Raw genomic sequence first — 24724 nt, forward strand, 5'->3', positions numbered from 1 at the left:
TATGATTCATGCCAAGCTGAAGTTATCATAGTTGACTTAAAATGTCTTTATCCTTTTTAATTACGGTACAAATGTGGAATTACTGAAGTATTATTCTTTCCTGCTTCTGCCAGTTTTGAATATTTTTGAATTGCCAATTACCTGTAAATAGTGAGAGACTGTATAGCGTCATATTTTCATCTTGGAGATGTCAGCTGGCAAGTATATTGAGCTCACTGAGAGATGCAGTGTTACTGCCTTGGGCCATCAGTTTTGAATTTTGTTTTCCCCATTCATCTGTAACAATAAAGAGACCTTCAAATAATATGTTTCTAATCAACTTTTGAGTGTTCTTTCCACATAATCATCCGCTGTTGCCAGGTCCATCTGGTCATTGCTGTGAGCTGATAACCATAGCAGTGTATATTTTAATTATCACAACTGAAAAAAGTCAATGTACCTTTTTTTTTCTTTAATATTTCCAGAGATTTACATCAGATGGACACTGATATAAAGTTATTGTGCTCAAAATCCAGAAAGGTTGCCTAGTAAACCAGGAATGCCTAATCAATCATCTCTGTAAAGTTTACTAGAAGATTTCTCAGCACATGAAGAATCTTTGTAGATAGGATATTTGGGCAGCACTGTATTGAGTGATTAATATCTTTTCTATTTTGAAGAAAGCATACACAGTTTGAGTTGGATGAGCAGGGTAACAGCTATGTCAACAACTTGTCCTGCTAGAAAAACTGTTAGAGTTTTTCACCACTCTCTTTTGACTGAAATATTTTGCAACAAGGCTAAGCCTTTGCCGCACCAGAACTGCTGTTTTCTTTCTGATACTCATTCTGAATTTTATTGTTGGTAGCAACTGACTGTCTGGTTGGTAGTTTTCCAGGCAGTTCAGCAGACAAATCAGCAGGACTCTGAAGTATGTCCTCCTCCAAGTTCACCACTGAAGTTGAAAATATGAAATGTTTTGGTGAAGGAATGTGTTTGTTATAAGGAAAAAAAGTTACTGTTAGGGTAGAAGTCCAAATCCTTTTTCAGTATCCTAATTTATTAGTAATGGAGTGTGTCTACAGCTGTAAAATTCATAGCATGTCACTTGCCTAAAATGTGATGAGGCTTGTATTTACTTTGCCATTCTATTATTTTTTCTTCATTTGCTTCTTCCCAAACCAGTTTGGTCCAGTGTTTTGGTCTGAAGCAGGAAGGCATTTTTCATTTAAAAACAAACCAACCAACCCAACAACTTCTGAAATTGTGGTTAACTAAGGGAGAAGTCTCCTAATGTAATATGACAGTAGCTAAAATTAGGTGTTAGTTGTTGGATGTGATACCAAAAATGTTTGTCCTTTGACTCAGAACCTGTACGTCTGCAGCGTGAGGCATCCTTCATAGGTGTCCTTCATGACTCTGAAGCTCGCTCTGCATTACTACTGGATCCTTCATGTTTACAAGTAACTTTCTGATTCCTGCAGTGAGACAAATAAAGCCGGCACTGAAGCCAGTGCAGGCCGTCATAAAGGTTAAGTGTCACCTACCTGAATTAATTGATTTTCAATACTCCAGAGGAAGGAAAGTTCCTGGTTTTTCTTATTCAGACTGGGAGCCTAATTTGGTGGCTCTTATGGAAGAGTCCATCTCCTGTTTACTTTAGAGGGATGAACAGGAAGATCAGCATCACTTATCGTTGGCTTTTGCAAGTATGCCAGTTTTGCCAATTCTTGTGATCCTTGCAGGCATCTTGCAATGTTTGACTCTACTTCAGTCTTACTGCTTGGAATAATGTAATTCTCTGAAAGTCACAGCTTTCATTTTCAAAAGTCAGTCACTAGAATTTTCTATATTCTGTCCTTGAACAATGAACAAACTTGCAAGTTCATTTTTTCTTTGAAAGTAGTTAATGAAATCCAAAAGCTTGGAAGAAGCAATTATATTGCAACATAAGCAATTAGGTCTGGATTGGGAAAGACGGACAAGGAAACTAATATTGATGTGAGTGTGTTTGCTTGGGGGCATATATTTCCATAAGTAATGTGAATAGATTCTGACACTCTGTTCCATCCATTCTGCAGGCTTGGACTGAGTGTTTCTCTGTATTTTAACAGCAGTTAGACCCAGCAGTATCTCCTCTAGATTAATAAGTACAATAATAATTTGAATTTTAAAAGTTGCTCTCATTTATTTCTTTCAAGGATATTGCATGAAAACTGTTTTCATAAAATACCCCCCCCCAAAAAAACCCCACAAAAAACAAAAAACACCCCCCCCGAAACAAAACAAAAAACCAAAAAAAACCACTCCAGTTTGCTTAAAACAAACCCTCAACCTATGAGTTTTCATAATTGACACGAGTTATGATCACATCACAGGCTGACTCAAATAAGACCTGAGCTTTTTAATATCTAGGAAGCCTCTTCAAAAATATTTATACAGTTTCAATGCTCCATGCATAGAGAAGGATTTACAATTTCTCAGCATGAATGAAGGGATTCAAAGAGTGAAAGCAATGACAATGCACAGAGTTCAGTGCTTCATATTGCAGTTCTACTACAATAGGAAATATTCAGTGCCACAAAATTATGTATCATTTACATTTAAAATGTAAAGGATTTTCTCTTTTTCTAGTGTAAATCTTTATCTGTGTGCTGTATTAGAGCGCTGTTGCTTGCACAGCTGTAGTTAAGGATATATAAACATTTCTGTTACAGACATCATATTCCCAAGGGTTTATAATTCAGCTATACAACTTAATACATGGACAGAGTGATTCATTCTAGATTTTTTTCTTTCTTTATTAGCATGTTTCAAAAAGCAGTACTCTCTGGGTTAAAAAAAAAAAAATCCTTTTAAAACTTCCCAATTTAATTTGCTGAAGGCCGTTGATGTCACAAAAATGTCCCATTTGAAACAGAATTGTTTTAAGTATAGTTGGGATAAACATGAGACCTAAGACATAAAGCCTTTTGTTTTTAAATATGTATTGGTTTTGTTGCAGAGTTACTTCCTCTCAACATTATAGTACCTTTGAAAGATACAGCTTAAAAACCACTGTTTGTGGTCTTGGAAAGATTTATGTGTGCGCTTAAACTTCTCTGACATGAAGCCCTGTTACTGCATTTTATAAGGGGGATATTGAGATACAAAAAAAATTATGGAATTTTTCACACAGAAACTGCCATACAAACTTTAAAACAGAGCACAACATTGAACTTTGTGCTCCCAAACTGGAAGAGAACACCTTTAATTCTTGAAACACAATGAAGCTTTCACTATCTACTGTTCCATCTTTCAGGCACAGTCTGGCCGTTTATCTTGTTCGTATATATGTTTTGAGGTCCTGGCATGGAAGAGTGAGAATATGGGTTTAGAAGTCTTCAAAGAGACTCAGTTTATGTAAGGAGAGGTTACTAGATGGGAGAGTAACACTCTTCCAACATCTACAGAGCCAGCTTCATGTCTGTCAGGGCAGAAGGAACAGAGGCAAAAAACTGCAACACCAAACCTCCCAAAATGCCACAGATGGTAGATTGGAGGCAAAATAATTGCACCTGATTGACTACACTAGCTTTCACAAGATGTGGATTTTAAAGGTAGAGACAGACAATGGAACAATGATGGACACAAGCCAGTGGCTCTTTAATTCCTAGTCTAACTGGAAATTGGCTAAAAAGTGTGGAATGTAACAGCAATGACAAAGAAAAACACAGCAGGCTCATTATGTAGTAAGTCAGATCCCTAAAATTCTTAAAATAGAATTGGTCACAATAATGGAGACTACTTTTGGGAAGTGTTTGAGGGAAATTATGTATCACTTATAGTGAATTAAGTTCTTTGGAGACTTTAACACTGGATTTCTTCACTGGTTGTCAAACTACCTAAAGATTATAAAGAGAATATTTACTAGATAAGATGTGATTTATAGATTTTGTAAAAATGCTTATAATGTTAGGAAACAAAACTTGCATTGACATTTGCTTCTATGTAGTATGAAGCTTTCCCTACATTGCATGACCTAACATATTGTGGAATGCGATTATAAAATACTGGTCTAAAAAGAATTAAGATGTGGTAATCTGATCTTCCTATAGAATCCATAATGAATTATATTTTAACCTTTTTTCCTGAACTTTTCTGTTCAATTATCTCTACACAATAAAAACCAAGAACAGCTCTGCCTTCAGAATGCAGTGCAACCTCTTTCAATTTGTAAAAGCTTCTCCACAATAATAAACCCTTACAGAAGAATAACAAAAGAGAACTAATTATCCTTGTGTATATTTGGTAGGATATAAAAAGCTTTTTCAGATCCTTCTGTCATAATGGGTTGTATTGTGAGAAATTAGGTTGGAAAGAAAAGGTGCAGTTGAAAACAAATTCTGCTCTGCATAAATAGGACTACTGCTTCGTAATTCCCCAACATGGCAGCATTTATTATATAAATAACACTTTATTCTCACGGCTAGTCCCACTGCTGGGGATTTCTTCCTTTAACAAGATAGCCTCTGTACTTGAGAACTCCCTTCCTGAGGCCAGGGTGTTTAAAAGTTGCATTCCAGGATGGACTGGCCTATTTTGGGACTGTTATTCAGTGAAAACTTCCTGAAGAAAGCAATTTGAGTGAACAGAGGCGAGTCCGTGTATTTTGAGTCTGTATTTCATTTCAAGAATGACACAAACTATGGAACTGTTCAGAGCTGAGCCTTGGGAAGTAGTTTTGGTTTGGGGTTCTGTTGTTTGTTCGGGGCTTTTTTAAGAAAATCTTTGCCTTAGTGGGGTTTTGACTAAAGACAAAACTCTGATTGTCACTTTTATCCCCTTCACCTCCTGTCTCTTCACCAGCATTTCTCATTGAAATGTAGTCTCTAGCGCCACTGAAAGAATATTCAAGCTCTCAAGCACAGCAGGAACAAAAAGCTTTAGTGTTGTCATTGCTAAAACCTTTCTGGCGGATAAAAGTAAGCAATGAGAATTTAAAGCTATACGTGGGCAAAAGGTGGATTACATGTGTACGACTGCATGCAGTTTTGAGTATGTTGAGGTTGCACTGGGGCTGTCCCCTCGCTTGAGGAGTAATCAGGAATCCTGCTGCGGGGAGAGGCGGGGGGGAGCACGGGTGGAAACTGGACACAAAATGAAAAGATTTTGTACATTTGTGGTTTAGAGGCACATGAACCTGCCTCTGTCTCCTGATGATTTGCAGTGATACTGCTGTACTGAAAAAAAACCAAGCAAAACATTTTTAATTTCCCATTTTGTTTCGTATTTCACATACTCCTTTATCAGTCGTTACCTTTTGCCTGAGGGAGCTTAGGAATCCCATCATGACAAAACTATCGCAACCTGCAGTACAAACAAGAAGCCATTTACCAGGACCAGGACACAAATGTATTACACACACACAAAACCCCCAACTACCCAGCATCCGATCGGTCCCTCAGTATCAGACATTCTCCCCTCAGGTGCGGTAGCCGCGGGCCTTGAGGGAAGGCGGGAGCGCGGCAGCCATTGGGCGGCCACGCGAGGGGGAGCGCTCGAGCCGGCTCAGCGGGCCCTCAGAGCCGGGGCGGGGGGTGAGGCACCGGCGGAGGCAGAGAGTTTTCGTTCCAAATGTTTTCCTAACGCTGCTTGTTTGTTTATTTCACTACTTAATGGGGTTTATTACATTAATTTCAGGGTGGTGGAAGCTGCTTGTTTACACTTCAGTGCCTTTTTGTGTGTGTCTGCTTCTGTACAGTGCACCCGCTTAGTACCGTTTCTGGCTCCGTACACAGAGGCTCAGCTGCAGCTGTGCAAAAGGCACAGTTCTCAGCCCAGGAACGGTTAGTGCTGAGCTGAAATGCACTGTAGGTTTTGCCAGCCTCATGGTAGTGAATTCTGTGGTGCCGATTAAAGCCATTGACTGAGAAAGATCTCGAGATTTCCTCTGTTCATCCGTTTGCCAAGTTGAAAAATTCTTTGCAATTTATATTTGTTTCTTTCAGATTGGAACGACTGCAAATTTCTCAAATGTTACACCTTTTAGAACTTTAGGGGGTGAGAGGGATGGGAGAGTATTCCTAAAAGATCTCATTGATCGAATATTTATCCTAACATTCAATTTATTTTTGTTTTATTCTAAACCCCCCCCCTTCCGCCCCCCCCCCCCCCCGTGATGCTAAGCTTCAGGTATTGTGTTACATCCTCTTGGCCCAGTTAAAAGTAGTAATAAACCTTCTAATCTGGACCACAATAGCCTAATAACTCTATGTTTCATTAGTAAAATTAGATTGTTACCATCCTATACCTTACCCATCTGTGACAGCTGTGAAAGCACAGCCACAGTGTACATGGATGTTCTTTGTTGTCTTCTGTGTCATTTAATTCAGTTTCCGGCATTTGACTAGACTTTATTGGCGTTATTATCTCCAAACCTATCCGTATTTTGGGTTATTCTTCCCTGGAAGTAATGGTTTGTAGTTCTCTGTGCTCTGTCTTCTTTGTAGATTTTTTTTGCCCACATATATCACTTCTTTTAGCTTCTTTGTGCTAATTTCTTCTATGGTGTTTCCAACATTTAGTTTTATCTAAGAATTGATTCAGTATGCAGTGTATCCCTTAGTCCAGGTCATTAATAAAGATGTTAAATAAAACTGTGACTAACGCTAATCCCTCTGGCACACAGCTGGACACTTCCCTTCAACTCAGTATATTGCCACTCATCCTTATGCTTTGCTTATGGTCTGTCAGCCAGTTTGCAGTCCATGAGATAGTGTATTATATTTCAGCTCTTTGGAGTTTGTCTACAGAGCAAGATTTCTTAGAGAAATTGCATCAAACATTATCTCCTGTTACTTTGTTCCACCAATGATTAAGTCCATTTTTAAAAATAATCAATTTATCTGATGTGTTATTCATTAGTTACATCTTCTTTTGATTGCCATTTTGTCTTAGTTTTTTCCTAAAACTAGTTTTGCTTCCATATTGTCGATGTTTTGTTTCTAGTGTCTATATTTGTGTCAGCATCCAGCAAACATTTGCCAAGATTCTTTTTCATATTTGAAAATCAGAAAGAATGTATATGTATGTATGTTTTTTGTCTAATACAATACTTTAGAATGCTGAGCAAAATTAGCTAACATTACAATAACTTATTTACAGTAATAACCCTATAAACTGACATGAAGAAAGAGACTAACTCTTCTTGCACAGATTCCCTGGAAATACTTTTAAAAGGTGCCTTACATTTGTTTGCTATCCTCACTAACCTTAAGATATTGAGACGTATATCAGATAGACATGTTTATTTGGTGTTTCCAGGTATGATTTTTTTTTTCAAAGTATGTTCTTCATTAATGTTTTTGAGTACTTATTGATCAATTCTTTTCAGATGTTTCCAGTTGTTCTTTCTTCTTATGCATTTCTACATGCCAATGTTTTATTAATTTCTCAGAATTATGTTTTTGGTAGTCTGTTACTCATATGTTGCCATAGTGTCTGGGTTCGTTTCTTGGTTTGAAGTCTAATACTTTCTGATCAGAGGCACCAGGCATCATTATATCCTCACATTCCTAATTCTGCCCTCTTGCTGCAGTTCTGTACTGCTGGCCTCTCTGCTGAAATCTTTCTTCTCCAGATAATGATGTTGCTGACAAAATTGAGTCTCTGGGATGTGTTTTAGAAATATTTGCCTGAGGAATTGAAGACATATTGTGAACGCAGTAATGTAAATGAAGTAGACCTTACTGCTATGTCTCTCATTATTTGTATGTAGCCATTAAATGCAAGATTCTTCCAAAATGAAGCCAAAATGATAGGCGCCTGAAGAATTGGGCTGGCATTCAAAACTGCTTAGTGCTAAGCAACTGCTGTTGGCATAAGTGGCTTAATATTATCCACTGCTTTTTATCATGTATTACAGATATTTTTTCCTTAACAGTTCCTGTGATTCTCATCTTAGGGTCTCAGAAATGTGTAGAATTTGGAGAGATGGTGCAGACAGGCAATAAGTGTAATGATATCATTATGCTGCTGAGTTTTGTCATCTCTACAGATAGTTTAAGCCAGTCTCGAAACTCATGCTGTTTGGCTCTGTTGCCAGCCAGAGACCTACAGACTGTAGTTAAGGTTTCTGCAGTGGTACAAACATCACAAAGTATCTTTATCTATCTCAGATAAATATTTATTTTACTGACTTTTATGATGATTTGATGTGAGGTTTTGAGCATAATTTTTAACACCTACTTTTTTGAGGTAGGATGATAATTACAAGTATTTACGTTGCCATTCATGAGACTCTCCTGTGACCGTCTCCCAAAATTCATTGCAACTTTGTCGAGAAAATCTTAATTGCTTCCTTTCCTTCATTTCTGGCTGTGGCATTTCATGTATCTGCCTTCAGATTTCTGACTTCTTTCCTACCATATAGGATAGAGAAACAAGAATTTTTCTTTTTTTCTTTTTCTTTTAATAGTGATAGAGAAACACGTGGCATTTTAGGAGACTCATGAAAACAGTGATTTGTTTCAAAGCTTGAAACTATTTGCTAGCCAAACAGTTTTGATAGTTAAATTTAGTGATTTCTTTAAATAACCTACCTTTTAAAGTTTGAGGCTATTGTTTGAGAACGTGTGAAAGATGCTGGCTGCAGGCTGATCATCATGTATATATGTTCAGTGTCTGTTTGACCTGAGTGTCAAAAAGGGAAGATAGGAGACAATAATCCTTGCTGATGCATTAAAATGGAGAGGTTACATTATGTATCTTCAGCAACACACTGTGAATAACGAGCCTCGGCATAGGGCTGGTGCACCTGTCATTGCTGGAGGGCAAAGAGGCAAGTGGTTCCAAAGGGAACTGACCTTTTTCTTTCAGGCATTGAGTCAATCCCATATCCTAAGGCACACATTCTGCGTTAAAATTATTATAACTCTCCTGGTATTATGCTGAACAACAGACTCTGGTGAAAATCTATGTTAAAAAACCCAAACAAAACAAAACAAAACAATGATGGTGATGGTAGTTTGTGTATTGTTTTTAATTAAGCCTTTGTAAGAAATAAATATATTCTGTAATTTTGAAAGACATCACTAAACCAGTTACGTTCTCTGATAAAGATAAATTTCATAAAAATTTTGAAATATTTTTTGTCTGAATTAGCAGCCGGATACCAAAATGCAAATGACAATATTTATCGCTAAATGTGATTCACAAGAAAACTGCATCCTTTAAAATACTCTAATGTATAATACAGTGTATATCCACTGCTAGCTCAGCTGAATTTGTATCTGTAAGATCTGATTTACAAATAGACAACTTTCTGTTAAATTATTCACATCTCATAATAATTGATGTAACAGAGTTGATCTTATGCTGGAGCATATTTGATCATAAATTCAATGAAAGCAGCCACCATCTTTGTGATGTTTGTCCAGCTAAATCCTTCAGTGAATAAAATAATAAAGATGCCAGCTGTGTTTGTTTTATGATCACGGCTGCAATAGGAAGCTGGAAATACAAATGAATAAAAGCTCTTAATTTTTCATGTTGAATTTATAAACTGAGAATCTTACTGCAAAGAATTTAAATGAAAAAAAATTTATTTCTTTCACATTCTTATGAAGGTATTGTTTGCTTTTTTGTTCCTATTGTTTAGGAATCCAGAATACTTTTAAAATACTGCTATTGTTTGGACCCAAACTTACAAAATCCAAGGAAATCTTGTAAAAATAGATAAAATTTATGCTTTTCTCTCTGACACTATTGCAAGTTAAGAATGGGCCATTATTTTTGCATTGCCTACTTGGGTGAGATTCTGTAGCAATCTTAAAGCTCTGCTTACTACTGTGTGCTGTTAGTGTGCCTCAAACTAATCTTACCACCCTGACATAAAAATCACGCTCCAGATTATTACTGCCCTTCCTTCCGCATCATGACTTTTGTAAAATAGTGTTATATTCTAGTTTTATTTCTTTCATATTTGATCCTTAAAGTGCCCTTGAGTCAAGCTTTATTCTGCAACCATGAGGGCATGAATCTTCCCTGAGATGTTGACAGATAGTGTTTGGTGAATATCATTTTTCTGTCAGCTACAGCCTACATCTATACTGCTAACTAAAGGAGAGCCAGGGACAATCTTCTGGCCCCGAGGCCATGTGGCAGACCTTAGCTACAGCTCTACCAAGTAGCACTTGGGCATGCATCTCCTGTGGGCTTTATGTCGTCCCCATGCAGCTGCAGGTGCAATTATTATTTTGGGAGTGTTTGGTATTACTTTCTTAATTCTAAATTTCCAGCGTAAGACCCCTATTGCGGGCCATGGGAATTACGTTTTCTAGTGTAAGATTGAAGGTAATGTATTTCTCATCCTGTTCGTAGGAGCCTGGTACATGCCGCCTTTTGGGAATGGTCCCTGGCATGGGTTGTTCCCTGAACTATGTCTATGAGTGGGGTTGGAGAGTGCTATTATTTTGGCATGGGCCAAAATAATCCACGGAGCAGTGTGGACACTCGGTAGCTGAGCGGTCAGGCTCTCTCCCTAGCCCTGTTTAATTCAGCAATATAGGCTTCAGCAGAGAGATTCTCACTATTCCCTGCCCTGTGCTCACTTGAGCATATTCTCAGTGAAGTTACTCCTCTCACTGTAATGCTAGCATGCTTAGTCACCTAGGCCTGAAGCCATAGGGATGTTTTTTGTCTTTCCTTTCCTATCCTATGCACTGAGACTGCTAGATAGAATCATAGAATCATAGAATCGTAAGGGTTGGAAAGGATCTTAAGATCATCTAGTTGCAACCCCCCTGCCATGGGCAGGGACACCTTGCCCTAAACCACGTGGTCCAAGGCTCTGTCCAGCCTGGCCTTGAACACTGCCAGGGATGGAGCATCCACAACCTCCCTGGGCAACCCATTCCAGTGCTTCACCACCCTCACTGTAAAGAACTTCTTCCTTATATCTAATCTAAACTTCCCCTGTTTAAGTTTGAACCCATTACCCCTTGTCCTACCACTACAGTCCCTAAGGAAGAGTCCCTCCCCAGCATCCTTGTAGGCCCCCTTCAGATACTGGAAGGCTGCTATGAGGTCTCCACGCAGCCTTCTCTTCTCCAGGCTGAACAGCCCCAACTCTCTCAGCCCGTCTTCATATGGGAGGTATTTTTTTCCTTTTCAGCTTTTCCAAGAGGCTGTTTTTCCTTCCTCAACCACCTCAGATCTCGATTATCGTAATATACTTGTCATGTCCTCTCATGACCAACAGACTTCTTCAGATCGTGTAAAAACCAACCAGTAAATTCAGTTTATTTTTTTGTGGCTTGCTTAGCACTCCTCCCAACACTGACTGTTTCACTCCATTGTTTTTGAGCTCCCTCTTATCTTTTTCAAAATTACGTCCATAATGACCTCCATAATTACCTCCATAATTACATCTCTTTCTCTCTTACTTTACAAAGCTGTGTATTTGCTCCTATTCCCTATTTTTAAGTCAGTGATCCCTTTCTCATTTTTAGGCCTTCTCCTGTCCCGTGGATAATTCAGGGAGATGCAACTGCTTCTTCCTTTCTGGGAAGAATCAGATGGGCTTGTGCCCAGATAGTGCATTCATGAGTTATTTGTGCTACTTTTCTCCAGGCTTCTTGTTGTCAGTTTGGAAGCTGATAATACTAGTCCTTGTCTGCCCCAAATGCTTACATTCACAGAAGCTTAATATCCATTTAGGACCCTACAATGGGACCCACATGTTTGTCTGCCTGTCCTGCTTTGGTGGCAGCACGTGTCGCAGAGCTCCATGGGTTTCACAGTTCCACGTGTTCCACAATTCCACGTGTGCAGAATCTTTTGAAAATCCCAGAATCCAACTGCTTATTTTGGGTCACTAGAAGTGGCCTGAGCTCTACTGGCAGTCAATTTTTAGTGACAGCTGGCTCTTTGGGAAATCTGACCTTTAATGGTCACTATTGTAGATAACAGTTTTGATTTTAGTTCTTAAATCACCTGTACTGATTTATGCCTAAATAGCAGTAACTCCCTGCTTAGCTATCTCTCTTTTATGCTACTTTGACAGATTAGGATTTGCAAAAATAGTTCAGGATTGAGTTCTTCCCTACTGCAAGCCAATTTCAGAGTGTCAGATAGCACTGTATCCTCACTCGTATGTGAGTACAAGCACTTAAAATCGACGTATTTCAGTAATTGATAGTTAAAATATACAGAGTTTGTCGTTTGGTCATTCACTTCCAACCTGTTTATAGTTAAAAAGGCATAAACTGTTGTGTTAAATCTGAAGAACTTTTTAAAAAGACTTCAGGTACATGTGGATATTTAATGTTTCACTTTTTTTAAAAAATCAGTGCAAAATCATGTTACGTTTTCCCCAAATTATATACTAGAGAGAGATCATTGTTTTCTCCTTCTACCATGGTCTCTGTGCCTAAGAAACCCTTGAATACACTTTTTTCTCCTGTTCAAGTTCAAAGTCAAATTCAGACTTCTTTTAACAGATTGGCGCCAGCATATTTGTTTCTTAACAAGTATTAATACTGTTGGTATCAGGCACTGGATTTTCAGTCTGACAGCTGGCAGATGACCCAATGTTCCCTTTAAGAAGTATCTGTCTCCATTAGTGTGAAGAGAAACAGTGATGTGCTAAATCAGGAGAGTGAATCTGGAGAAGAAGCTGGTGTGAATGTGGCATCCCATCCATTAGTGTGTTTCTCTAACATCAGCTGAACCAAGTACCTGAGGGTCAGGGAGCTGCAACTAGTCCTGGATCATGTAAGTCTGTCTAAATATGTAGGTGTAATAATACAGAATACAGAATTTTTGACTGCATAGCTTTCAATATATTGCCCATATGCTCTCATTATAATCATCTTGGTCTCCTCCTCTCAATGTTTACTAGTTCTGCATCATTTCCCTGTCATGTCTTAGCTTAGGAGTGTAGTTGCAAAAAGACCAGGATGCCTACTTGTATGTAATTGCTTAGTCTTGTTGGATTCAGAAAGGCGGCTCATATACATGAAGTTAAATGCATGCATATGCTTGGGGTCTGTCTTCCTGAGCTTTCCAGGCTTGGGGCATTCTCTCTGCCTCCAAATCTCTATCCACCTTTAATGAGCTGTATAAATAAATACAAAGTACTCCTGCTTCTTCCATATCCATAAAAATACATTTTATTAGCTGAGAGGTATACAATAATAGAAAAAATCAGACCCATCCGGTGTTTTAGGGAGCTGTGGGAGGACAGGACAAGTAGCTGCTTCCAAGTGGTTGACGGATCTGAGGTCCCAGCAAGACAGATTTGTAGGTTAACTGTGATATAAATGATCTTTGACTTCACTGACTAAAGCAAGGTCACCCTTCTTGGGGCACTGCCTGCATGCTGCAACCTTGCAGCAAATTCTTGTTGAAGTACTGAGCAAACAGACCAGTTCTTATTTACGTTAGAATGAAATTAAGACTTTTTAAACCCAAAATGGTAAAATATTGGACAAGAGGGCAGAGATTTATAAGGCAGTTCTAATGTTTATTTACTAGAACTTAGTTCTTTTATTTTTTATTTTTTTAATTTCATTTTCAAAAGGTCCAAAAAGGCAGCTTGTTTTTCTTTCTGAGTCATTTAATAAGGGAAAACAGGGCAAAATCTGTTTACTGCCTTAGTGGCTGCACCCACTTGACAAATTTGAAATTCAGAGTTCGGTTATTTTTGGGGGGGAAGTATTTTGCTTGGATTTCTTGGGAGATAAACACTCCAGATTGTCAAGGGTAGGCGGAGGAAAAGCGCAGAGCTTTGACTGCATTGTGTGCCAGAGGTTTATTTCAGCTATTTCTAAGTTGGGGGGAGGGGGGAGGGGAGGGAGGGATGGATTATTCCCTCCTTTTTTTGGCTTATATCCAACCAGTGAGGAAATAAATATGAGAAGAAAGAATGCTATGGAATGTTAACTCCACTGCTGTATTTTCTTCCTTTTATCATGCCCCAAGATTCAGTGAAGTTGATATAAATTCACCATGCCTTCTTTTAAAAAGCATAACAGAAAGGCATTCTTCGTTTAAGAGTCAGACTGTAAAAGGTGATTTTCTTTCACTCAGTTCGGTTTAAGCCTGTAAAAAGCATTAAGTGAAAAATCTGATATATTTGTTAGGGCATTTATTGCATTACTAACTTATATTTTCAGTTCTCAGTGAAAGGTTTATGGAGAACATAAACCTTGGAGAGTTTTTGTTCAGGATTAAAGATATATTTTCTCCATTTTCTGGTGAAATAATAGCTCATAAAATAATTGGGGTGTTAGTAATTATTTTTAGCTCTATTTATTTTCCAAGGATATTCTGTTCAACTTGTTGAGCTGCACAAAGGAGGCCTTTAAAAAACACTCACCTTGATCAGAAGGTTCATGCCCTTTAAACAATTTCAAAACAATCAAAATGTTCTGATTAGGTAGCACCACTGTGGTGTTTTCCTTCATTAATTGCACTTACACCAAGCAAAGATCTTCCAGTAAACTATAAATTTAGTATATTCAGTAGTGGTCTGTTGTGGTTAAGGAATACACTGTGTCTTTCATAATTAGTATCTTTAGTACTGGGCTGATTGGGATGCTCTAAGAATTAAATAGCTGAGTGGTGGTGGCATGTAAAATCAGAAAGAAGTAATGGCTGAATTCTTTCTCAGGCAAAATAGTAAGGCATATTCTGATTATAATTTCTTAGGAAATATTTCCTGGGAAATACCTGAGAGAAGCTGCTGAAAACTGAGTGAAATAATGTGAAATACTTAAGGTATTCCTCTTTTACTTTAAAGACATAGTTGTGGTTTTAAACGGTAGCAGAACATTGTACCTAGCAGCCATGTTGCCTGCAATATCACAACCTTAGAATTCCTAGGAATTAAAGAAGTTACATGATCATATTGCAGAAAGCCACATTCTCAATAGCTTAGAGTATGCTATTATTGGACATATATTGTATATTTGCTGTTTAAATAAGCTTATTTTACTTACCTTTAGTGTATGCCATGTAGACATCTTAGTTCTTGCTTCATTTCACACTCCAGCATATATTATCCTGGCAAAAAGATACTTAGTATCAAATGTGAACCTTATTTTGTATCAAAATGATACAGAACAAGTAGGGATAAATACCTGCAATACTGTCAATAAACAGTGTTGGCTACCTTCGTGCCCTAGGCTCTTAATAGCTGGCACTGGGTTTATTTGGAAGGTTTCATAGCCCAGCGTAGTTGTTCTGAGGCATCAGCGCAAGAGCTAGCCCTAGTACATCTCAGGCTATAGTAGGACAAAACTCAGGATACTGTAAAGTAAGTCTGTTGTATATTGACTGATTCTCTTTAGGATTAGCATTTAAAGCTCCAATCAACCAAACTCAGTTTTTAAAGGTGTTGTACGTGTTTATTAACATAAAGTGTTAATGTTCTGCTTCCTACATGAAGCAAACCTTTCAAGCTGGATATTGCAAGCAGTGTTGTGTTGTAGAAATACAGTAATATGTCTGAAATGAATGCTAAAACACATCAAATCTAGTGAAGAAAAAGTCAGGGGAAAATAGACTCATATGTAAGTTTTTGACTTGAGTTACATTTAGTGATGACACATGCCTTACAAACGGTTTTATGATCTAGTCATGACTGAGCCTACTGGCCAATTATCGAATGTGAATTGCCATGAGAGGTTGGATCACTTCATTGTGTAGTTTAGATGTAACTAAACTGAGTCTCTGAAGCCTCATGTGACTCATGAGCAGTTTAAGTAAGCATTTTTATTCTCCATTCTGAGAAATTCAGGAGCTGCAACTATGATTATGGCTTAGCTACTTGGTCAGTAGAGTCTTTAAAAAATTTACCCAGTGTGTAAAAATTATATACCTAGAGATAAATCTGTATTAATGAAAAGAGAAAAACAAGCAAACAAACAAAACAAACAAAAAATCCAATCCAGCCAACCAAACCCTAGTTGCCTATATTGTTAGAACCTTCATTTGTTACATTAATTTTTCATGAAATGCTATTCATCTTGGCTGCTTTCCAGCTAATGGCATCTGTGCAACTGTCAAGTGAGAATTAGTTCAGACAGGTGAGGGTTATTATTACCTTCCTGGAATGCACTGAATGAACTTGCCTCCACAGCTTTCCAAATGGAGCTCTGATCTCTTTTACATCAGTATTAACAGCAGTACCAAAGAATCAAACATTATCTCTGTTCTATATCTGTGAATACTTACCATTGGGAGTCCTGGCTTCTATTTTAAGAGTAAACATCTTGACCACGTTTTTAGTACTTAAGCAGGTAAGACTGTTGATGCTGTGATATGGTAATATAGTTAAAAGGGATCACACTAATTTCTGAATTTCCAAAGAAATAGTTCTATACACCCTTATCAAAATCATGAAGACTGTGGAGTGTGGTGTTGTGCAGAAGCACAGAGCAAGGGCAGATACGGGGAGCAGTATAGCCACGTTAGTGCAGGATTTGCCCCAGCCTAGCTCATCTAAGAAGCCTGAGCAGGATGTTTTACTAATGTGTCAATCTTGCTTCTAGTGAGGTACTGAGCTTAGAAGAGCACAATTAAACCAATGGCCTATGGAGCCTGGAGTCTGTACTTTCCCATCATGCATTTGTACAGAGCTTAGTGTTTCTGACTCTAAACTGCTGCCAGCACCTCAATTTGGGAAGAGCATGAGAGGCATCGATTATTTGGAGACAAGCCTCTCCTAAAGAACATGCAAACCCAGCACAATGTTAGGACTGCTGTTGGCAGCCCCATGAGGGTGTGGGGGACAATCCCAACACTGAAATGTGGTTCCTGTGGCTGTGTTTGACTGATATGTTTACTGTATAGTATGGCTTGAAGTACCTCTACACTGCGCTGTAAAGCAAATTCTGTATTTTGTGATTGATCAGCAACAAGTAAAACCCTGCTTCAGTGAGCCTTCAAAAGCTTTTGTCTCTCTTTGTTCATCAGTTTTAGTTCTCAGTACCCTCTGTGTAAAACATTGAAAAAATAGTAATGTCTTTATTCCGTTAGATTCTCATCTTGAGGTGCCGGTTTATGCCTTCATCTGTATCAAAAGCTAAAAGCATTGCATCAAAACTTGTGTTCACTTGTTGCAGTGGTTTCATGATGGCTAAATAAACTCTATAAAAGCTCCATGGAGGCACACCAGGCACGTTAGGGAAGCAGCTTCTGCACGCTGGAGCTGGCACATCAGGTCTTTGAAGATGGTAGGTGTTCTCGGCATGGCTGTAACAACAGAAAAGCTGTTGATATTTAGTGAAAAGGAAATGTTACTTAAGGTAGGCCCTGCTCCAATTTGTGTGCTGCGTAGCTGCTGCTAGTAGGGTCGCACATATATTCACAGGTGCAAACTATTAAGGCACGTGAGGGCATGTCTGTATCAGCTGACCAGAAGATAATGAATTTGGAAATAAAACATTAACCACAATATATGGTGTTGGCACAGTTTTGTGTCAGAACTCAGGAGGAGCCTAAAACCTGGGACAAGGGGAAAAGACTGCCATCCTCAAGCAGACTTGGGTGAAAATCAGGAATGCAACTCTCATGGCAGTGCAATGGCAGGTGAGATACCACAGGGACTGTATGGGAGCCCTGTTGTTGAGGGCACCACGGCATCCTCTGTGAAATGAGCTGGGAGGGTTGCCGTGTGGCCTGCCTAATTTGCTCCAATTTGTTTATTCTCTTCATACCAGTAGACTTTAAACTTTGCTAAATGTTGTGATTGTTCAGGTTAACTGTGGTTTTGTCTTTCAGCACTTCAGGTTGCAAGAGATTACTTAGAATAAAAGCAGAGCTGAGATTTCCAAAGGGAATTAGGTGCCTCTCTACTCTAGGCCATGCTGTAAAAGTCGGTTGAGAAATGAATTAATGATATGCTGTGAGAGTTCTATCTTCACATGGAAAATATGCACAGTAAATGATTTTTGCTTTGGGAAGTATTTACCTCATGCTGTTAGGAGTATGTAGACAGTGTATTATCTCCATTTGTTTTAATGCTCATTTGTCTTAATTATTAATGTGAATTTGAGCTGCCTTCTTCGTTGCATTTAAAAGCAAATAATCCGAAGTTCAGAAGTTCACTGCACATGCCCAAAACTTTTTTTTCTCAAGAGCTTAAACCAAACTTCAGTGATCTTAGTCATGTTCTGCTTGACCAAATACTGACCTTCCTCTGCAGTAGAAAGACATTTAAGCCTGTTTTCTGAAATTAAATCAAATTCTTGTAATCCAATGAGATTTACAACTGCTCAAGTCTAGTCAGATTCATATATGTTTAAAGTGAGACAGGTTCATATGGTGTTTGTTTTTCTTGAGCTAAGACCGTATGTAGCTTTTGGGATTAAGTTGAAAATCAATGAGTTTCACAAATGTCATCAGAGTAGGTGTGTAAAAATATTCTCAATCTTTATCAAAACAATACTTACATATTATTTAATACTCATTGCCAGAGATTTCTCTGTATTCTGCTATATGCCACATTTCTGTAAGTATGTATGCTGTCACGGCTAGTAACTATTCCTCAGTGATTAGTGTGACAGTAAATGAAGCGTGAATATTGAGACTTGCCATATCATGCATGCTAAGTTCCTATATGGCCCAACTGCTGTGAGACAAAACATGCTATTATGTTTTAGACACAAAGCCATATTGTATGAAATTCCATCCTGTCACATACTGAAGGAGGTATATTTAAAAATAAAATATATTTTTCTTTAGTTCTTTTTGTTAACTTTTCTGTATTAGATATTTAACTACTGAACCCCATCAGAGAATTCAGCCTTTGTCCCTATCAAGGAATCATGTTTCCAACTTACGTCAGAAAAATTGTTAATGTTTTAAGGAGGATATTTTAAAGAGACTACTGGCAGAAAAAGAAAAAAAGAAAGAAACCAAATCAAACATTCTGACGTTCCAGACCACTGAGGTTATGTGCTAAATGGGATTCTCCAAACAATTCTGATGTAGTAGATGTAATTTAAATACACGATCATACAGTGCATTTTTCATAAGTAAAAGAATAGCTTGTCTTTAAACAAAGAAGCAAAATTAGTCATGCATTCCACTAAGGCATCAGTTTTGAGACTGACAACCTTAGGAGCCCTCATGCAGATGCCTTTTGCAGTGTCCAGTGATTTCTAGAACTGACCTTTGCGGAAGACATGGGTTTTGGAGAAGAATTTTTTCATTGCTTTGCGAAGTTCCATAATCGAAGCTAGAGCTCTGATGTAGGACTTTAAAGATACAGCTGAGCCTAGCTAAAAGGAATGATTTGATCCATGAGTTATTTGGATGATCTTCTATGCTTGGGTACATACTAATAATGTAGCAACTGGAATCTTCAAACTACTGGAGAATCAACTAACACCACCACCCTCCCACCCCACCCCAGCACTACTGGGAATATTATCAAGGCAGGTAAATGTAATAACTACAGCAGATTGAAGTATGTTTGCACACTGTGCAATGAATTTAATCCTTTTTCTATTTATTAATTATAAAATTGGTTCTAATTTTGACCGATTTATTCACAATGATTTCATTAGTTGATGTGATTATGTTGCAGATATTTTTGTTAGGTTTATATTGTATTAGCGTATAATCTGATGATCATTTGATACTTATCTTTGGCTTCTTGATTGATCTCTTATTGTTTCTAAACTGGCAGGATGACTTTGGCTTCCTAAACTGTTCCTACTCAAACTATTTTCCATTTGTATTAGTCAATCTAATTTTATTACTGAAAAATTTTCTTAGCAGTATGCCAAGTACGTTGGTGACCATTAATACCGTCAGAATGTCAGCACTACTCTGTTCAAGAGCACCGAGGAACTAGGGTGTCATCATCCATAATTTCACCTGCAATTCAGAACTCAATATTTTAGTATTCTTTTCTTTTGCTTTGCCTTGCTTAATTAGTATCTTCACTATACCTATGGATCAGCTAAGGAATGGTACAATTCTTATATCAGAGGGTGATTTTTCATTGCTTACCTGAGTGACCTCATTTTTCTGACTTAACAGTAGCTTTCATTCAAGACAGAGCAAGTTTGCTATGGCTCCTAAAAAAGGTGCAGCTACTTCTGTGGGAAAAAAAATATGTTGGTGAAATGATTTGCTAGGACCTCTGAACAAATAATTGGTGCAGGTGGGATTAGCACACAAGACAGGCCTCACAGATGCAATATAATCACCGCTCCATGGAAATTTTAGATGCGTAGAAGAATTAATACCAATTCTCCCTTCCTTTCCTTTTCTTTGTTAAGAATAGCCTTTTTCCTGGTACTTTGCGGTGTTCTGTAATGAACTTTACTGCAATTTTCAAAAAAGTTTAAGGAAACAATTTCTAATATCTGTTATTTTAAGGAGTCTGGAATTAGTCTAGTTTACAACCTAATTTATAGGCGATGACTGTTCCATTCATGATGTCTTTATTTGGTCACGAACTGGAAATGAAAACAGAAAAAATTATGCCCACCACAAACATGGGAGTTCAGCTTCTGTTTAACCTGGAATAGCAATTCCAAATCCTAATCCTGGAATTTCTGTAAGATTATAACTGATGAGAAATAATGTCCTAAAGTGGTGAGCACTGCTGGGCAATTCATCCCTAGGAATTTCTGGACAAATATCCTGCCAGCTTTCCAGAAGAGATCGGATAGGCACACTATTCAAAAATTCCTATCTAGCGTACAGTTGCTAGAAATTAAAAAGACAGCCAGTGGCATATTTTTTGAGTCATTACAAATATCAGGATATCATACATATGCCAGCACATAATTTAGTAAAGATACTACTGACCATTAATTTTATTTTATTTTATTTTTTCACACTTAGTATAGGCATGGACAAAAAAAGTTGTGTCTATGACATTTGTGACTTAAAGTTCCCACTGTAATAACATTTTATTTTTCATTTTGTGTTTTCAGTGTTATCTGTTATTTCTTGCAGAGGTAGTTTTCTCCTGTGCGTACTGGTCCATGTAAATTATGCCATGTCATCCCAATAAATGAATAAGTGTTTAATCCATCTTCCTTGAGTGCTCTCCAGAAATTCAGCTTGAGCTGAACAAAAATGAACATTAGTATGAAACATGCTATAGGATTATTGATTTTAGTAGATAACACCATCGTTTTTCAAATATGGTAGTATTTTGAACTGCAGTCTACTCTACTGGTTTGGGAAAGCAGCGTATTGAAAAATGAGAGACGTTTTATACACTTTGGCATTTTTACCTGACAAGAGGTATTTAGCAACACAGTGTCAACAAGACTCAGCACTTCTTTTCCAACTGCATATTACAGTAAGTTTGGTGGCTTTGGAAATTTAGGAGGCAGCTGTAGGTTACTAGACCCAAGACACATCTTGCTGATTACCATTTTACTCTCTCCCTTCCAAATCTATTATTTTCAGTTTCTATCTTCTTATAATATTCCCAAGCATGTAGTTCCCAGTAAAACAATGGGTTTTCTCCGACTTCCCTAGATAGCTTAGAAAAGATAATTCACTTACAATTTAATATTTGCATTGCATTAACACCTAATGAAGAGTCAACCTCCTGCCGTGTGAATATATGAAAATATAAGAAGTCAGTACTTCCCAAAAGACAAATGCCTTTATGAAACATGATGCATATGTTGCCTGTTAAGCATCATAGGGTTTTAAAATTTGATGCTTCACAAAGTTGTATGAGTACTGCTGTTGTTTTAAGCTTGGATTTCATGGATCTAGATAGTAATAACCATTTGTTTCCCATGTTGTAAATTTTCAGTCTGCCTGTATGTTCAATAAAATATAAGTGGAAAAATCAAAACAGTTGCTTTCAAGATGCTGTTGCTTATGATCCTTTTGCATACTAGGCAGGGCATATGTGATATGGTATATTATATGCTCTATATTTGTAAAATTTGTATGAATTTTGAACTATCAATCCACAAATAATTCCTTGACTCCCTAACCTGAGGAATATCTTTCCTCGTAGTGCTCCCAAACAGATGTTTGTCATTATCCTGGCTAGCAAAACTCCGTGCTTCCACTGTGCTGGCTGCAGATGGAATTAGTAAACAGAATTACGAGATTGTTTTTCAGAAAAACTTTTTGTTTGTGTTTCAGGCTGAGCTATGTGAATCACGCAGAAGATCTAGCCTCCAAACTACTCCAGTGTTTCCCAAAGAACAGATTGTCAGCACAGGCAGCCCTGAGCCATGAGTATTTCAGTGATCTGCCTCCACGGCTATGGGAGTTAACTGATAGTAAGTATAACCACCTCTGAATTGATTAAAAAGAAAAACGCTAGTTCATACAGATACATGTGTGCATGCTAACTCTCACATGCAGACAGCTTCATGGACATACACAGCCACACACAAAATAAGTGAGTGCAATTGTGTAGCTTGAAATTACATAGTTAGCTTGACACAGAACAAAATGGATTCCTTTTTTTTTTCTTTTGCTATCTCTGCTCTGCAGTCTGCAGCCTGCTATCTTTGTATTTGATTATGTGTGCAGCCAATAGAATTATCTGAATTGTCATAAAGCAAAAGGAAAAATACAATTTACGTATTTGGTGCTTTTCACTTTATAATATACAGTACTTCTTAACTAGCTGCAGCATATAGGATAAAAATCCAGCCGTGTTTGATTCACAGAATCCTTGTGTGTTATAACAGTAACCTTTAAGAAAGGACTGGGCATTTGGAAGTCTGAGAAACACAAAGTAGACAATCAGTTAATTTGCTGACTTAGCGTAAGAACTGGATGGCAGATGATATTATTAACTAAGAATGCTTTCAGTATTTACATACATCTTACATCTTTTATTAAAACGTATTCAGTTGACTGGGCAAAAATGTTCCTATCATTATGTACACTGTCAATTATCTCTTTAATAATTGTAAATCATTTATATCATAAGTTACCATGTATTTTTCCAGTGTTAAAAGCACACTACTATTTATTCTGGGGAAAAATATTATCGTGCATATTTCTGATTCAGAAAAGGTTCTGTTGTTAAAAATAGGTTTCATAGAGGAATAACAGTCAGCATTTTGCATAAACTCAATGTGTTAAAGAGAAGCTTGTTTGTATTGGAACAATGTATGTTATTTTCTGCTTTCAAACATGCATCCATTAGCAAAAGATCTAAATACAGGACTCTGAGGCAAAAAGTTCAGAGATGCAACAATAGCACATGTGTGGGTATGTAACTATGGCTGATTTAAAAATTTGCTTGCAAAAACCAAGCTCCCTTTCTGAATATTAAGCCACAATAGATTCTGTTTGCATCAGTGTCAGTATGAAAACTTTTGTCTTCTGAAAGTTTATCTTTTCTGTCCTTGACAGTGGTAGTAGTCACATTTTGAGCTGGTTTGGTGGCCTGTGTCCAGTATGTGGCTGTCCAAGTACCATTACTCTACTCTGAAGAGTACTTTGCCATTTGGAGAGTATGAGCATTAAAATCAAATTAGCACCACTAATTTCTGTCCATCACCAGTTCTGTCATAGACCATGTCCCTGCTCTGCAAAAAGATTCCCAGTTTCCTCTTATGCCATGCTAACTCACCACACAGTTTGCTGACTACAGTACTTTATAAGCTGAAAATTCAAAGGATGCAGTGTAAATTAAGGCTGCTATTGAAGGTCTGCCTTTGCTAAAACTGATGCAGAGATTAATTTCTTCAGGACTAATGAAACACCAAGAATGCCAGTTCATTTATGCTATTCCCACTAAATGGAAAACAAAAATCACTCTGCAGTGGTGACATCTCAATCCTTCTGTGTGATTTAGTCTAGCCAGGATTTGAATTCTGAATTCTGCAGTAGTACTTTTCTGTTAATATGGACTTATTACCCACTTGCCACTTAGTTTATCAGTCAGTGGTTAAATCCAGTTCTATATCAGTGAAGTAAATGCCTACACATTATCACTCTGCAGCAGGCTGCCAACAGAGACAGTCTTGTCCTAGTCATTAACAAGCACAATGTATGCAGAACACCAGAGGGGAATTAAAACCACAAAAAATACCTCAGGGTGGTATTTTTAATATGAGAATTTAATTTGTAATTTCACAGATTAAGAATTTTGGCTGCATTAATCCTTTTATCAGCTCACAGCAGGTTATTTGCAGAAGCATAACCATAAGGCGATATTCATTGGCAGAAACACGTCTTTGCATAACGTTAAACATCAGGAGCAGTGAAACCTTTTGAAGGGGGGAGAATAAAGATGAAAAATCATTATATTTTAAAGCAAGGTTCTTCTAAATGCCTCCAGTAAAATTTTGAGTTACAGAAAGACGTTTTCTGTGTCTAGTAGATAATCATTATGAAGCATAAATCCAGATGCAAGAAAGGACAATCCCAGTATCAAATACTACAATCATTTCTATTTAGTATGACTTGGATATACTTGTAAACATATTTACAAAACAAAAAAGTCATATACTTTGGAGAGTTGGGAAAATGTTTACTGTGTAGTGAAATTACCAGGTTTTGTGATTCTAGTTCTCTGGGTTAATATTTTACATTGGGAAACACTTGTTATTGATAGTTAATTAAATGTAGGTATAAACACATTGAGTCTCTATGCACAACAGAAGTGTTTCTACACACAAAATCTACTGCCTCCTGATCCAGGCGTGACTACGATTTTGCAGATCTCTCTAGTGAACAGTATTCATCATGGAATATATTTTGTCCAATTTGGCCCTACTGCTGAATTGCAAATGTGGGG

General features: G+C 37.6%; 1 protein-coding gene across 3 annotated transcripts in view; it reads left to right on the plus strand.

Moving 5' to 3' along the window:
* CDK14 (cyclin dependent kinase 14) overlaps positions 1–24724 on the plus strand; it is a 318486-nt gene that overhangs the window by 229314 nt on the left and 64448 nt on the right. For all 3 annotated transcript variants that reach the window (XM_030491797.1, XM_030491816.1, XM_030491807.1), the window contains one exon: positions 22105–22244. In XM_030491797.1, coding sequence (XP_030347657.1) covers positions 22105–22244 — 140 coding nt within the window. The remainder of the gene's footprint in view (positions 1–22104; positions 22245–24724) is intronic.

Source organism: Strigops habroptila, chromosome 1 (genome assembly GCF_004027225.2).
Source record: "Strigops habroptila isolate Jane chromosome 1, bStrHab1.2.pri, whole genome shotgun sequence".
Lineage (NCBI taxonomy): Eukaryota > Metazoa > Chordata > Aves > Psittaciformes > Psittacidae > Strigops > Strigops habroptila.